This window comes from Bos taurus, chromosome 6, assembly GCF_002263795.3.
Source record: "Bos taurus isolate L1 Dominette 01449 registration number 42190680 breed Hereford chromosome 6, ARS-UCD2.0, whole genome shotgun sequence".
Taxonomy (NCBI): Eukaryota; Metazoa; Chordata; class Mammalia; order Artiodactyla; family Bovidae; genus Bos; species Bos taurus.
The window spans coordinates 114,182,402-114,198,577 of NC_037333.1; the positions used below are offsets into that span (position 1 = coordinate 114,182,402).

The window sequence follows — 16,176 nt, forward strand, 5'->3', positions numbered from 1 at the left end:
CCCAGAAACCACTCTGCTATTCTCCAGTCGGGGGTGCATACCTAACTGGCCCATCTACACTGGAATCCTCTCAGCCTAGAAAAAGAACGGACGACTGACTCAGCTCGTGGATCCGCCCAAATCGCAATACCCGGAGTGAGAAGCCAGACCCAGAAGGCTGCACCCCATACGATTCCGCTTCCCAGACAGCAAACAGGTCAGTGGTTGCCAGGGAACATCTTGGGGGTGACAGCGGTGTTCTGCGTCTTGATTGCGATGCAGGTTACATGTATGTGTCTGTCATATGCCAAAAAGGCTGAATATGACAATGTGTAACTTACACCTTTATAAAGTTGACTTTAGGGAAAAAGTAAAAATCAGTATTTGTACCCCCATTCCCACAGCAGCATTACTGACAATAGCCCAAAGGTGGAAGCCACCCAAATGTCCATCGGTGAATGAATGGAGAAGGAGACGTGATCCACCCACACAAGGGAATTCTGTCCAACCTTAACAAGGAAGGGAGTCCTGCGCCTGCCGCAACGGGGATGAGCCCTGAAGACGCCATGCCACGCGAAATTACCAGCCACAAAAGGACAAACGCTAGACTATTCCACTTACATGAGGTTCCCCCGCTCCCCAACCACGTCTCCCAGCGAGATGCTGGCACCCCGCCCCTGATGCACATCTGTCCCAGGGATAAATCAGGTGAGGAAGTAGCCTGCTGTGGGTCATGCAGTAAAACGGGAGGCCCAGGGAGCCCTGGCTGCCCAGTGGTTAGAACGCAGGTGCTTTCACTGCCAGGGGCCGGGTTCAGTCTCGGTTCAGATGGGAACTGAGAGCCCATAAGCCAGGCGGCACAGCGCCCACCCCCAACCCCAGAAAAAGAGACACAATACAATAAATTCACGCAGGGAACATACCCAGACAAAAAGAGAATGCCTAGACCAAGGCTTGGTGGCATTAAAATGAAGACCTGGAGAGACAGTGCTAACCAAAGGGAGCCCTCTGGATTTCTGTCTGTGTAATGCGGGACGATGACACTTGCATCACTAAATTACTGAGGACATTTTCTACATAATAAGGATTTACAGACCTGGTCGTCATGTTTTCATGTTTCTGTTTTGGAGTTGGGTTTTTTTTTTTTTTGGTTTATATATTTTTGGCATGAGCAGAACTCACCTTGTTCTTTTCCATTACACATAGCAATTCCATTTTCTGCAACACCCTCACCATCTGAACTTGGTCTCTCTGAAGACAGTTTCTGTGAGGATAAAAAGATTAAGTTACCTTACCATGGCCACACTGACCAAGTGATGTATCGTGGATCAGCCAAATGTTATCTCAAAAATGAAAGAAAATGTGGGCCACGTTCCAATAATCTGGAGATGGTTAGGGCTCAGCTATAACATAAGACGATCTGGTTGGTTTGCCACAAAAGCTTTAAAAACATCAAAAGAACAAAGGAAAAACTCCCTGAGCTTACACTAACACATGCTACATCACTTTTTCCGGCAAATAATTTTGAAAAAATATTAGGAGTACATAAACTATTTCCCTCACCAAGACACACCATCCTAACCTGGCTCCATAATCATCTGAGCCAGTTGCTCACAATGAGTCTCTCATTTGCGTGTAGAATTTTATTTTATATTTAAATTATATTTTATAATACATATAAAATATATGTATATACACACACACAGACTCTTTGGTTCTGTTTCTCTAGAGAGCCCTGGCTACAAGAGTAGACAGAAAGGAACTGTCCATGGGTGGGGCAGGGGTCAACAGGGAGGGCTCAGGACGCTCCTGGGAGACAGGCCACCAACAGGACCCCACGGGGCAGGAAGCTGGGGCTCGCCACGGAAATGGGGTCTCTGCACATACGGGCAAACTGTGGCCATCAGGTGACCACCATACCAGCGCTTCAGCTTTCGCATCAGTCCTTCCAACGAATATTCAGGGTTGATTTCCTTTAGGACTGACTGGCGTGGTCTCCTTGCTGTCCAAGGGACCCTGAAGGGTCATCATCCTTAGGGAAACATCTATTAAAACCTTTATCTGTATTCTTATTGGATTTTTGGTTCATACTGATTTCTGAGACTTCTTTATCTGTTCTGAACGCAAGTCCTCTCTCAGATGTCTTTTGCACATGTCTTACCCCAGTCTGTGGGTTGACTTCTGGTCTCCTTCGCACTGTGTGGGCTGAGAGGAAGAGCTGGGATTGTGGGTGGTGGGGATGTTGTCAGAACACCATCAGGGAAAGACAGCAGGCGTATCGGGTTGTAACCTGTCTGTGGGGAATAAGCCTCTGGGAAGGGACACTCGGGAAGCACCTGCCGTATTCCAGAAGAACACAGAGCTGCCCGCTGATCGCACGCTGCTGTGTTACAGGCAGTGGCCTGTGACACCTTCACACTCCTTTCCTGCATCTACAGCTGGAGAGGATGAAGACCACGTGGTCAGTGGAGCAGCTGACCTACGCTTCCTACCCGGCAGGCAGAGGCACAGCAGGGGTGCATTGTTTGTTTTTTTTTTTTTCTTTTTGTTTTTCAACTAGAAATGCTTAAATTCTCAGAGGTGCTGTTAAGACTTTCAGGAAGCCCTAAATCAGCCACAAGGTTAATTCCTGGAAAGCAGCACGCCCCTTACCTTCTCCAGCTCCACCTTGTGCACCGGCGAGCTCGGCGGGGGAGGGCACTCCAGCTCGGCGGGCCCGCTGCAGCCGCTGTAGATCTCTCTGACCACCTGTGGCAAGTGCAGAATGGCAGAGATGCTCACACGAGGGTCGAAGCGGAGGCGAGAGGAGCGGCGGGAAAACCCGAGGGTCGGAGCCATCTGGAGTTAAGTCTCAGGAGGCCAGGCATAAATTTGTTCATTCTCTCACTCATTCATTCTGTCCATGGAGATTCTCCAGGCAAGAATACTGGAAGGGGTTGCCATTTCCTTCTCCTTTGGATCTTTCCCACCCGTGGATTGAACCCAGGTCTCCTGCATTGGCAGGCAGATTCTTTATCGACTGAGTCACCAGGGAAGCCCCACGCATTCACTTATCATTTGCCAAATGTCTAGACCATCCTGAAAACAACAGAGGTTCTGGGATACAGAAGGGAATGATGTACAGGAGAGTCCTGCCCTCATGGGGCTTCCACTCCAGTAAAAGTTAGATATCACAGCAAACTATGAGTATCGCCCAAGAAGTGAAGGTGATGTAAGACAGTCACCAATGCTACAAAGAATAGAAAAGGGTCTTTAACAGGAAGGGGCGGCTGAGTCAGATCAAGGGAGGCCTTCCTAGGATGACATGTGAGATGCAAGCTGAGCTAAAAGGCCAGAGGACGTGGCCACGGGAAGAACCGGTAGAAAAGGCTCCAGGCAGCGGGAACGAGGTGCAAAGTGTAGATGTGAAGAGTTTACGGAAAACCCAGAGTGCCGTGTGGGGAGATGGGCCAGGAGAGGCCAGCGGGACCCCGGGAGCCATTGCTGAGGCTGGTGCTCACGGCTCTAGAGGGGGCACATCTGGGGTGGGGCGGGGGAGATAGAGCAGGGCAGAGATTCGGGGAAGACACACGGTCAGTACACAGGATGGAGCCAAAGGAGGGGAGTGGCTACAAGAGTCCAGCTGCAGTGGACACGAAGCCGGAAGCCAACCAGGACAGCATACTTTCCAGGAGCAGGGAGCAGGAGGAAGGAAGGAAGGAAGCTGAGCAGGACGGCCAGCAAAAGCTGCCTGGAGGAGGAGTGTCTGTAAGAGAGGCGGAGAGACTGCGGGCGGGCATGGCTAGAGGGGACCCCTGAGGAGGGGCTCTGCAGAGCCAGGGGGCGGCTGGGGTCTGGAGAAGCAGGGACGATAAGCACTAAGAGTCTGAGAAGGCGCCTGCGGACCCATCTGCGAGGCAAGCACAGCAGGAGTGGCCAAGTCGCACCCTCTCTGACCTCAGGGTCCTCACTAGCAAACGAAGGTCTGTCAACATGACCTGTCTTGTATTTGCAGTTGAATTAAGAGCCAATGTGACCCTGTATGCAAAATGCCTCAGGCAGCACCTGCGTGTGTACCAACACAGGGAAGACACGGTGGCTGCGGTCACCGCCGACGTCCTCACTGCCACACCCGCCATCCTCACTGCCACACCCCTACTGTTCACGCTGAGCGCTCCGGAAGGGCTCCCAGCTCAGACCCTCAGGTGTGAGGACCACCGTGTGGCACCTACTGCTGACCACAGCCACCCCGCAGCCACCCCTGTCCCGTCCGTCCTCCCTAAGCTCCTGCAAGGTGCTCTGATCACCGAGGACACACAAGAAACCAGACAGACAAGCTCCTGGCCTGGTGCAACGTGCACGCCTGTGAATGAGGAGCTAGCAGGCAGAGCTTTCAAAATGTCTACTATTCTTTTTGGAACTAAGACGCAACCTGAGTTCAACCCAAGTGCCTTCTGAGCAAAAAAAAAGAAAAACAGCAATGCCAGACTCCCAGCTATCTGTATAGGAACTCTGCAACAGGGTCCCAGCAGACACATTCAGATTCCCTCGACTTGCTCTGGGGTTGGGACTGGAGCCAGCAGCTGAGGGGAGGCTGAGACAGCGTCTCCAGCCATCCCGCCGCTCAGCTGCTTTACGAAAAAGCAATGGGGGTGAAATCCGCACCCGAGACTAAAACAGGAAAAAAGAAAGAGAAGAACCCAGAGAGCTCGCCGCTGTTGTTTCCTCGCGAAGTCTCACGTCTGAAAACCGGCACAGGCGCACCAGGCAGGGGACTTGCCCCTCCTGAACGTCTCCGGCGGAAGGCTCCCTCAGTTTGGCTGTTTCGTGCTGCTTCTGCTATCTTTGCGCTGAGTCTTTAGTCCCCCACCTCCTTGCTTATCACGCCTTCAGCTGACAAGGAACAAGCTCTCTTGATCTAAGGGTGAGACTTTTTCTTTCCTCTGGAGAAAGACGACCTGTCTTGTCCTTATGGTTGGATTAAGAGAAAATGTGACCCTGGGTGCTCAGCCAGCGCCTGCACGCGTATTCACCCACACTAAGACGTGACCGCGCTCACCAACGCCAGCATCGCTGCGGCAACGGAAAACTCCTGGGCTCCTGTCCGACAGGAGCTAGGGCTGAATCCCAGCCCAGCCCCACCCCCAGTGGGCTCCAGACGCAGAGCAGAGCCTCCTGTGAGCCTTACCCCCCACCTAGAATGTGGGCAAAGCGACGGCCACCACACAGCTCAGCGACACAGCCGGCGTGCGCTCTTCCTCCATCCGAGTGGTACAGACGTGAACGCGTGTCCATTTGTACACACACCCTGAGGGTCTTGAGGGACTCAGTTCACACTAAAAGGCTAAACTCCACAAAGCATAACCTGTAGAAATCTATCCCTGGCAAAAGGTTTTATGCAAAACACAACTGTCTTTTTTTCTTTCTTTTTCTTCCAAAGGTGGAGGATCAACACAGCTCCAGTTAGACCTCAGGGGTCTCCCAGGGAGGTGTGCTCCCCTCTTGGCTGAACAGGACTCACCCTTCCAGGGCGGCCTGGTTCCCACGTGACCAGGAAGCCTGTTCAGACCCTCCTGCATGGGACGCGGTGCAGCTGTCCCTCCATGGGCACAGGCGGCCCGTGCTACACTCAGGGCCCGTTCACGGGCATCGTGAACCCGCTGGTCTGCTTCCTCTATTAAAGCTGGGCTCATTTTCAAAGAAGGGGCTCCACCTCACTCAGGTTCGCTTTCCCAATGCCTCGTGTGTAACAGCAACTAAAAAAAAGAGTTTGTTGAGAGGGAAAAAAAAGAGAAGGGAATGAAGAGATAAACCGGACTTGAAGTTCTCTATGAGAAAAAAAAGGTGTGAATGAAAAACAGAAGGCAAGAGACTAGACCATCACAGGAGGTAAGTAAAGCCTCATGACAGTTTTCCCGGTCCTCCATGCAGATTCCTAAAATCCTCAGGCAGCTGGGAAGTCTTTTTAAAAACAAAAAAGAGACAGAGAGAGCGCGCATCAACTAGAAGCCACGCCTGCATCGCCAACACCGCAGCCTCACTGACTCCCTCCCACTCTCTCCTCGTCCCTGGCCGTCCCCTCCGCTCACCCCTGTCCCATTACCAGGCCCTGTTTCTCCATCAAACAGAGGTCTGAGGAGCCGAGGGGTCTCTGGACCCCTGCAGCCAGGGGCAGTTGCTGAGCCATCGAAGGTAACTCACGGGAGCCTCGCCTGATGAAGCCAGCCCAGAATCTGCGCGCTCACAACACCGCACAGACCAACCGCACCTCTTCTCCTGCCTTCAGTTCCCCTTCCTGAACGTGAACTGTCCCCGCGGAGGGAGCAGATGGAGGCAGCTGTGGTAGGCCAGAGGGGTCCCGGCACCTGGGGCTGCGTGGGATTACCTGTGGCCTCTCAGCATCGCGAAAGTATTTAACAATAGGAATTATTCATGACTACCCTCCCAGGCACAGAGGAAGACACTGCGGAAAAGATCCACGGGCAGAAGCCGGTCTTTGTTTCCACAGATTTCATCAAACCATTGGATTCTTTCAGGTTATAGCTTCATGGAACTTTCTGCTCTGATTGCTATGTACTGCCATGCTGCCCTCGCAGTTAATTCAGAAGTTCTAAATAAAGGGTTTATTGACCTATTTTTTTTAATAGCTGCAAAGGAGGTTTTTATATTAATATACTTCTTCGGAAACAGCCACGTTTAGAGAGAAGTTCAATAAGTATTTAAGGGAACTGGATCCAAATTCAGTGTTACAAATCCTTCAAAAAAAGAAAAACAAATTGTTATATGTTCTGTGGTATTTTTGTTTGCTTTTAACTTGAACCCTCATCTTCAGAAACACAATCTCTGCACATTTTTGTAGGAAACCTGACCACTCCATTTCTGGGAATATTGGCTCTTGTATTCTGACTGACCCCTACAAGATGGCTCATGTTTTCAACATCTGTACACACACACACACACACACAAATTTAACTTTGGCAAGAGTTGTTGGTAATGGAAGTTGCAGACCGAAAGGAGAGAAACAGATTTGGCAGCTACCCTTGAAGAAGTTTCTGTCAAGTCATGTCCTGGCCAAACGCAGGCCCGGCTTCTCATTCCTGACAGAGGGGTGTGCAGGCCCGGCTTCTCATTCCTGACAGAGGGGTGTGCAGGCCCGGCTTCTCATTCCTGACAGAAGGGTGTGCAGGCCCGGCTTCTCATTCCTGGCAGAGGGGTGTGCAGGCCCGGCTTCTCATTCCTGGCAGAGGGGTGTGTGTGATGTACTAAAAAGACATTTCACTGCTGCACTGAAGCCATCTTTCAAAATACTAAAGGCCTGGGATGAAAGGTTTAGGGCACGATGGGAGAATAGGAGTTTATATTAATAAGGGAAATTGACATTTGTTTTATAAAGTAATTCAAGTAAGAGAGTTCTTAGAGCTTTCCACGCAAGGAATCCTAAGAGGTGATGCCAATAAATCATATATTTAAACTGTTTAATATAATTCTAAGGGGGCATTTATATACCTTTTCCATGCTAGCTTTTTGATCATTCTGATCAGCATTACTTCCACTTGACAGATAAATGGGAAAATTGCATGACCGAAAATATCATAATGAGTTAAAGGCATTCTTAGAACACACTCCAGATTTCCAGGCTTTCCACTCACTCTTCTGTCGTTCTAACCGGCTGTCATCAAGATTAACACGCACTGTTCCTTGTACGACAGTTCTTTTAAGGAAAAAACATCTGGTTCAAGCACAGAGATGTGGCCTTGACAAGGTGATATTAAAAACTAGGATGACGGCACTGAGTTTTTTACACATAAAAACATGATTTCAAAGTTTTTAATCATTTAGAAAAACAGAGAACCATGCTGGAACCCACATGATAGCGGATTTCAAGGCTCTCTCTACAGATGCAACAAGCAAGACGCCGTGGCACCAACCTGTGGACACACAAACAGACTAAGGAGACAGCACACGGAGCCCAATAAGGGCTCGCACACGCACGAGCAGTGCGTCCCCAGTCTCGGAAGCTGGTGTCTCAGTGGTTTAAGACAACTGACTATACATATGTAAGAAGGTGGATCTTGACTCCCACATCTCATCCTGTACATGAGAACCAAAACGTAGGAATCAGAGACCTAAACAGACAGAGCCAGAAAACTTCTGGAAGAAAACACAGGTTCTATCGCGACGACTTGGGATAGGCTAAAATTTCGGGGGCAGGATGCAAAAGGCACTGACTATTACCAGTGAAAAAAGGATTTACCCGGTGGCTCAGTGGTAAAGAATCACCTGCCAACGCAGGAGACACAAGAGATGCAGGTTTGATTCCTGGGTAGGGAAGGTCCCCTGCAGAAGGACATGGCAACCCACCCCAGGATTCTTGCCTGGGAATTCCCATGGACAGAGGAGTCTGGCACGATACTGTTGGACAAAGAGTCGGACGTGACTTAGCAAATAAACAAGAAGCAACAACAGAAGTAAAGACGTGATATGGCGGATTTCAGATTTAACAAGTTCTATTCATCAAAAAGGTACCATTAGGGAAGATTGTTAATCTACAGATTAATCAGAGAGCAATTCTTTAAGCAAGAAACAACTGAAAGAGCGACATTTCAGGTTTTAACTCCCAGTAAAAGACTAATAGAGTTTTGCCAAGAAAATGCACTGGTCATAACAAACACCCTCTTCCAACAACACAAGAGAAGACTCTATACATGGACATCACCAGATGGTCAACATCGAAATCAGATTGATTATATTCTTTGCAGCCAAAGATGGAGAAGCTCTATACACTCAGCAAAAACAAGACCAGGAGCTGACTGTGGCTCAGATCATGAACTCCTTATTGCCAAATTCAGACTGAAATTGAAGAAAGTAGGGAAAACCACTAGACCATTCAGGTATGACCTAAATCAAGTCCCTTATGATTATACAGTGGAAGTGAGAAATAGATATAAGGGCCTAGATCTGATAGATAGAGTGCCTGATGAACTATGGAATGAGGTTTGTGACACTGTACAGGAGATAGGGATCAAGACCATCCCCATGGACAAGAAATGCAAGAAAGCAAAATGGCTGTCTGGGGAGGCCTTACAAATAGCTGTGAAAAGAAGAGAAATGAAAAGCAAAGGAGAAAAGGAAAGATATAAGCATCTGAATGCAGAGTTCCAAAGAATAGCAAGGAGACTTAAGAAAGCCTTCCTCAGCAAACAATGCAAAGAAATAGAGGACAACAACAGAATGGGAAAGACTAGAGATCTCTTCAAGAAAATAAGAGATACCAAGGAGACACTTCATGCAAAGATGGGCTCGATAAAGGACAGAAATGGTATGGACCTAACAGAAGCAGAAGATATTAAGAAGAGGTGGAAAGAATACACAGAAGAACTGTACAAAAAAGATCTTCATGACCCAGATAATCACGATGGTGTGATCACTGACCTAGAGCCAGACATCCTGGAATGTGAAGTCAAGTGGGCCTTAGAAAGCATCACTATGAACAAAGCTAGTGGAGGTGATGGAACTCCAGTTGAGCTATTCCAAATCCTGAAAGATGATGTTGTGAAACTGCTGCACTCAATATGCCAGCAAATTTGGAAAACTCAGCAGTGGCCACAGGACTGGAAAAGGTCCGTTTTCATTCCAATCCCAAAGAAAGGCAATGCCAAAGAATGCTCAAACTACTGCACAATTGCATTCATCTCACACGCTAGTAAAGTAATGCTCAAAATTCTCCAAGCCAGGCTTCAGCAATATGTGAACAATGAACTTCCTGATGTTCAAGCTGGTTTTAGAAAAGGCAGAGGAACCAGAGATCAAACTGCCAACATCCGCTGGATCATGGAAAAAGCAAGAGAGTTCCAGAAAAACATCTATTTCTGCTGTATTGACTATGCCAAAGCCTTTGACTGTGTGGATCACAATAAACTGTGGAAAATTCTGAAAGAGATGGGAATACCAGACCACCTGATCTGCCTCTTGAGAAACCTGTATGCAGGTCAGGAAGCAACAGTTAGAACTGGACATGGAACAACAGACTGGTTCCAAATAGGAGAAGGAGTATGTCAAGGCTGTATATTGTCACCCTGCTTATTCAACTTATATGTAGAGTACATCATGAGAAACGCTGGAGTGGAAGAAACACAAGCTGGAATCAAGATTGCTGGGAGAAATATCAATAACCTCAGATATGCAGATGACACCACCCTAATGGCAGAAAGTGAAGAGGAACTAAAAAGCCTCTTGATGAAAGTGAAAGTGGAGAGTGAAAAAGTTGGCTTAAAGCTCAACATTCAGAAAACGAAGATCATGGCATCCGGTCCCATCACTTCATAGGAAATAGATGGGGAAACAGTGGAAACAGTGTCAGACTTTATTTTTTGGGGCTCCAAAATCACTGCAGATGGTGACTGCAGCCATGAAATTAAAAGATGCTTACTCCTTGGAAGGAAAGTTATGACCAACCTAGATAGCATATTCAAAAGCAGAGACATTACTTTGCCAACAAAGGTCCGTCTAGTCAAGGCTATGGTTTTTCCTGTGGTCATGTATGGATGTGAGAGTTGGACTGTGAAGAAGGCTGAGCATCAAAGAATTGATGCTTTTGAACTGTGGTGTTGGAGAAGACTCTTGAGAGTCCCTTGAACTGTAAGGAGATCCAACCAGTCCATTCTGAAGGAGATCAGCCCTGGGATTTCTTTGGAAGGAATGATGCTAAAGCTGAAACTCCAGTACTTTGGCCACCTCATGTGAAGAGTTGACTCATTGGAAAAGACTCTGATGCTGGGAGGGATTGGGGGCAGGAGGAGAAGGGGACGACAGAGGATGAGATGGCTGGATGGCATCACTGACTCGATGGACGTGAGTCTGGTTGAACTCCGGGAGTTGGTGATGGACAGGGAGGCCTGGCGTGCTGCGATTCATGGGGTCACAAAGAGTCGGACACAACTGAGCGACTGAACTGAACTGAACTGAGATACAGCCATTTAAATTCTGCATGTAACAAAGAACACAGCCTCAAAAATATTAAGCAAAAACTGAAGGAAATAATAAAGACAAATAGATAAATTCATAATCAAACTGGTAGATATTCCCACATCTCTCCCTTGGAGTAACTCATAAAAAATAAATTAGTAAGGATGTAGGAGATCTTCACATGACAATTCATGACTGATCAAATAACCATCTACAGAAGAGTACACCCAGCAAATGTATAATACATGCCCCTTACAAGCAGACAAAGAATGCATACCGAAACTGACCACATGCTGAGCAGTAAGTCAAGTCTACAAAATGTCTACTTTGTGAAACCATATAAAGTTCTGGGACTAGTGTGGAATTAAACTAGAAATTTAAAACAATCAGATAAATTTTTTAAAAAATCACTCAATACTTGGAAGCTCAGCTATATATTCCCAAATAAACCATTACTAAAAAGGGGACTCACAAGAGAAATTAGAAAATATTTTAAATTAAATGATAAAAAACACAAAAAAATCAGAATAAAGGATGTAGCTAAAATTGTGCTTAGACGGAAATGCATAGCTTTAAATAAATAAATAAATAAATAATATATATATATATATATATATATGAAGGAGAACAATTAATTATCTAAGTATACAATTCAAGAAACTTGGATAATTGTAGAAAATTAAGCCAAAACAAAGTGAAAGAAGAGAACTTAATAAAATAGACAGCAATGGTACCATAGAGAAACATCAACAGTGGAAAAATTGGGGGTTTTTCTGAAAGAACTAATAAAATGGATAAACTTCTGGCAAGACTGATGAATAAAAACACAGCACAGGGTCTCCTGACCTCTGTTGCCACAAAAAAGGCACACAAGCCATCACTCTCAGTTTGACAAAGCAGTGTGGATAATGTTTCCTAAAAAAAATTGTAGCATTTTTTAATTCATTAAAGCATTAAGGATACAAAGAAGCCTAAGTGAGATAAGTTCTCAAAAGTGAAGAGTCCTTCTTAAGAAGGAAGTGACCCCAGCTGCCTCACAAATGGCAGAACAGCAGGAGGAGGGGACCTACCACAGGGAGGTGGAGGAGAAACCAGAAAATTTCTAGCAGCCACATGACTGAGTGAAGTGAAAGTCGCTCAGTCGTGTCTGACTCTTTGTGACTCCATGGCCTATACAGTCCATGGGATTCAGAGTACTGGAGTGGGTTGCCATGCCTTCCTCCAGGGGATCTTCCCAACCCAGGGATCGAAGCCAGGTCTCCTGCACCGCAGGCGGATTCTTTACCAGCTGAGCCGCCAGGGAAGGGCCAGCAGCCACATGAAGGCTGGCATAACCGTTTAAAACTCAAGGTGATGCAGTGACGGAACAAGTCTATACCCACCTCCACCTCCTTCCCTTGCTTCTGTACTGAGTGCGTAAGAACAGCCCAGAAGGCTAGAGCCAAAGAAGCTGAGTTCAGGGATGTCCCCCAAGACACACGGGACTTTGGCCAAGTGCAAGGCAGCTGCTTCACAGCAGCAGTGAAGACGATCCCCTCCTCCAGAGAGACCTGGGCTCTCCCAGAGTGCAAGGCAGCCAACCTGCAAAAGCTAGAGACACACCAGGACAGAAAGATTCCTCCCAAGGCATGGGAGGCCAGAGGCCCAACTGCAGAACGGAGAGGAGACCCCAGCAAACCAAAGAGCTAGCCTTCGTCAAGCCAAAAAGGAAAACAGAGTGGTCCAGAACACTGCCCTGTGTTTGTAGCACACAGAGGGCTCCAGACTCCCACGACAGCTCAGAACCTGAGGCACGCTGATGGAAAATTCCAGAACCAGCCCTGAAAACATGTGACAACAGTAGCAACGTGAGTCAAAGTTAAGCTGCAGCCCAGTCCAGATCTGCCGCCACTGCAGGTGGGACTGAGGCAGCCCACCTACAAGCAGCTAACAGGAGAAGGGACACACCCTTTTCTGGAGGAAATAGTATTTGCTTACGTCTCTGCTGTTCTTTTACACAAAGCACATGAAATAGGATGTAAACTCAAGAGATAAATTCAATACGAGTAGTCCTAGAGATGAATCAAACATTAAAATTACAAGAGACTTTAAAATAACTATGATAGGAAGTCAAAAGAGATCATGAAAAAGGTATACAACATGTGTGAAGAGATAGGGAATTTCAGAAGAGAGATGAAAACTATTTTTTTTTTTAAAGAAAAATGCTAGAAATGAAAAATGGGACGTTACAAAAGAATAATTCATGAGATGGGCTTAAAAGCACACTAGACACAGAGGAGGAAAGGACCGGTAAACTCGAGGAGAGGTAAAGCTAAATACCCACCCAAAAGTACACGGGAGAATGAAGAGAATAGAACAGAGTATCCAAAAATCCCTGGGCTATTCCCAGTGACCTAACACATACTAGAGGAGGAGAGAAAAAAATGAGGCAGAAAAACACTTGAAGAGACATAGCCCCAAATGGTGAAAAACTGCTGAAAGACCTCAACCCACAGAACAACAAAAAAGCTCAAACACTGAGAAAGGTAAAAACCTATAGAGCTATACCCAGACACATCATCGTCAACTGATAAAAAGCAAAGATCAAACAAATCTTAAAAGAAGTCACAGGAAAAAAAGACACATCACACTCAAAGGTACAATCGATACAAGTGGTGGCTAACTTCCCACAAAGAGTTAACGTGAAATAAAGATGTTTCCAGTCAAAGCTGAAAGGAGTTGTTTTAGGAAGGTCTGCTCTGTTAGAAATAACTGCAATTTAGTAATTTCTTTAGAGTGAAAATGAAGACACTAACACGGAGGCCCTACCTCAAAAAGAAATAAAGAAAGGGGAGATCCTGGGTGAACAAAAGACTTTTCTTTTTTCCATTTTTTTTAATGCTACATTTTTCAACTTTTTATTTTACTTTTCATTTTTTTAAATCTCTATTGATGTGAACAGCTGACTCACTGGAAAAGACACTGATGCTGGGAAAGACTGAAGGCAAAAAGAGAAGAGGGCAGCAGAGGATGAGATGGTGGGATGGCATCACCGATTCAATGGACACGAACTCGGGCAAACTCCGGGAGATTGTGAGGGACAGGGAGGCACGGCGTGCTGCAGTCCATGGGGTCACAAGCTGGATACGACATACAGACTGAACCACAACAAATGAATTTCTTACAATATTGCGTCTGTTGCTTGTTTTGGATTTTTGACTGAAAGGCATGTGGGATGATCTTAGCTTCCTGACCAGGGATTGAACCCACACCCACTGCATTGGAAGGTAGTCTTAACCACCGGACCACGAGGAAGTCCTGAAAGACCTTCGTTAAAGGACATACAGGATGGGGTTCTCTGAGGTGACGTATACAAGAAACCATGTCGTGATTCTCCTTGAGAACTCTGGCAAAACCACGATACTCTCATAGCACATTAAATCATGGTGAAAACTCTTCTCAACTATATTCCTCTAAAGCAGCCGGAGATCAGGAGATGCTGTAAGAACAGGACAATGCTGCCCAGCAGGGAGTGGGGGAAAAGAGCAAGAAAAGGGTGGATGAAATTGACACCAAATGTATACCAAAGTCAGCACTAGAACTCTCACGGATTCTCATCAGAAAAGGTCAGTGGTGTCTACAGTGCAGACAACTTCCTCTGAACATTCTCTCTGGGGACTTCCCTGGTGGTCCAGTGGCTAAGACTTCATGCTCCCAACACAGGGGGCCATCCTTGCTCAAGGAACTAGATCCCACATGCCACAATTCAGAGTTCACATGCCACAGCTAAAAAAAGATCTTGCACGCGGCAACCAAGATCCAGAGTAGGCAAATTTTTTAAAAAGTTATCTTTGGTATAAACTATTTCAGGACTGTTTGGGATGTTTATTAGTTTATTTTGCAATAGGGGATGTGGCAGATGATTGGCACATGGTGTCCCGTCTGAGGGTACACGGGACGATAGTGCTTCCCGGCCTCCCTGCAGGTCTGGACAAAGGAGGGCAGAAGGAAGGGAGGTGGACACTTGCAGCTCTGGCCTCGGAAGACATCCTCTGTCATCCTGACTTCCAACCTGACGTCAGCAGGAGCTTGTAAATTGATTAACATCACCACCAATAGCAGCTCGCACGTACATACGTGCTCATACAGGCGAGGTGCTCTTCTAAATGCTTTAGGTCTTAATGTTGGTGGCTCAGACAGTAAAGAATCTGCCTGCAATGCAAGAGACCTGGGGTTCAATCCCTGGGTTGAGAAGATCCCCTGGAGAAGGGAATGGCAAGCTACTCCAGTGTGCTTGCCTGGAGAATTCCGTGGACAGAGGCTATAGTCCATGGGGTCACAAAGAGTCAGACTAACACTTTCATTTTCATATGGCTGTATCCTCACCACAACTCCAAAGGAAATACTCCTTTCCACCCCTCTCATTTCATAGATGAGAAAACTCTATGTTTTGAGAAGTCAAGTAGCTCATCTGAGACATTCAGCAAGAGGCTTCTGGAGCTGAGATCACAACTCTGGGTCAGGCTCCAGTCAGCCCTCTAGTGACATGCTCTCTACGCAGGACTAGCTCACCTCCTTCTCCCTCCTGCCTTTTTTATATTTATTATGATGAATTTCAGAAGCAATTATAAGAACCAAGTAAAACTTTGGGAAAATGGCTATGGTATGCTATTTACCTTCACAGCCTACCTGACTGAGAGCTTACTTGTGCTCTCAAACCCTGCTTCTTCCATGAGAACTTCTATCCAAGTAGCAGGCTGAGCTAGAGCTGTGGCTACCAAACCTGGCTTGGCCTCCGGAATCGGGAGTTTCCTTAAAAAGAGATTTCTGAGCAGGATATCTACAAAGAGGCCCAAGGACATAAACAGTTCACAGAAACCGTAACACAGCCGTAGGCTCTTAAACTCTACAAAAAAATGCTCCATGCCATTCGTAAGGCAATAAGTGCAGATTAAAAGTAGATGAGATATCATTTTCCCCTCCCAGGCTGGCAAAAATTCAAAGGCTGGTAACATGCTCTGCTGGCAAGACAGTGCGGAAAGAGGCACACACGTACTGCTTGTGGGAAGCTGAACCGGTAAACCTGCTATGAAGAGTGGCTCATCTGTATCTCAAAATTACAAATGCTTGTAACCTTCATACAGATAATTACTCTCTTTGGAAATTTAGCCTACAGACTAGCAGAGGTGTGAGATGCTGTGGACACAGGATAAATATTACAGAACTCTGTCACATCAAAAGACGACAACAATCCAATATCCATAAATAGGAGGC

At 46.7% G+C, this 16,176-nt stretch overlaps 1 protein-coding gene across 4 annotated transcripts in view; it reads right to left on the bottom strand.

Annotated features, from left to right (window-relative positions):
- Positions 1-16,176, bottom strand: part of AFAP1 (actin filament associated protein 1) — a 149,670-nt gene that overhangs the window by 48,255 nt on the left and 85,239 nt on the right. For all 4 annotated transcript variants that reach the window (NM_001206044.2, XM_024993299.2, XM_059887569.1 and 1 more), the window contains 2 exons: positions 2,632-2,727; positions 1,162-1,243 (listed from right to left, as the gene is read on the bottom strand). In NM_001206044.2, the coding sequence (NP_001192973.1) occupies positions 1,162-1,243; positions 2,632-2,727 (178 nt within the window). The remainder of the gene's footprint in view (positions 1-1,161; positions 1,244-2,631; positions 2,728-16,176) is intronic.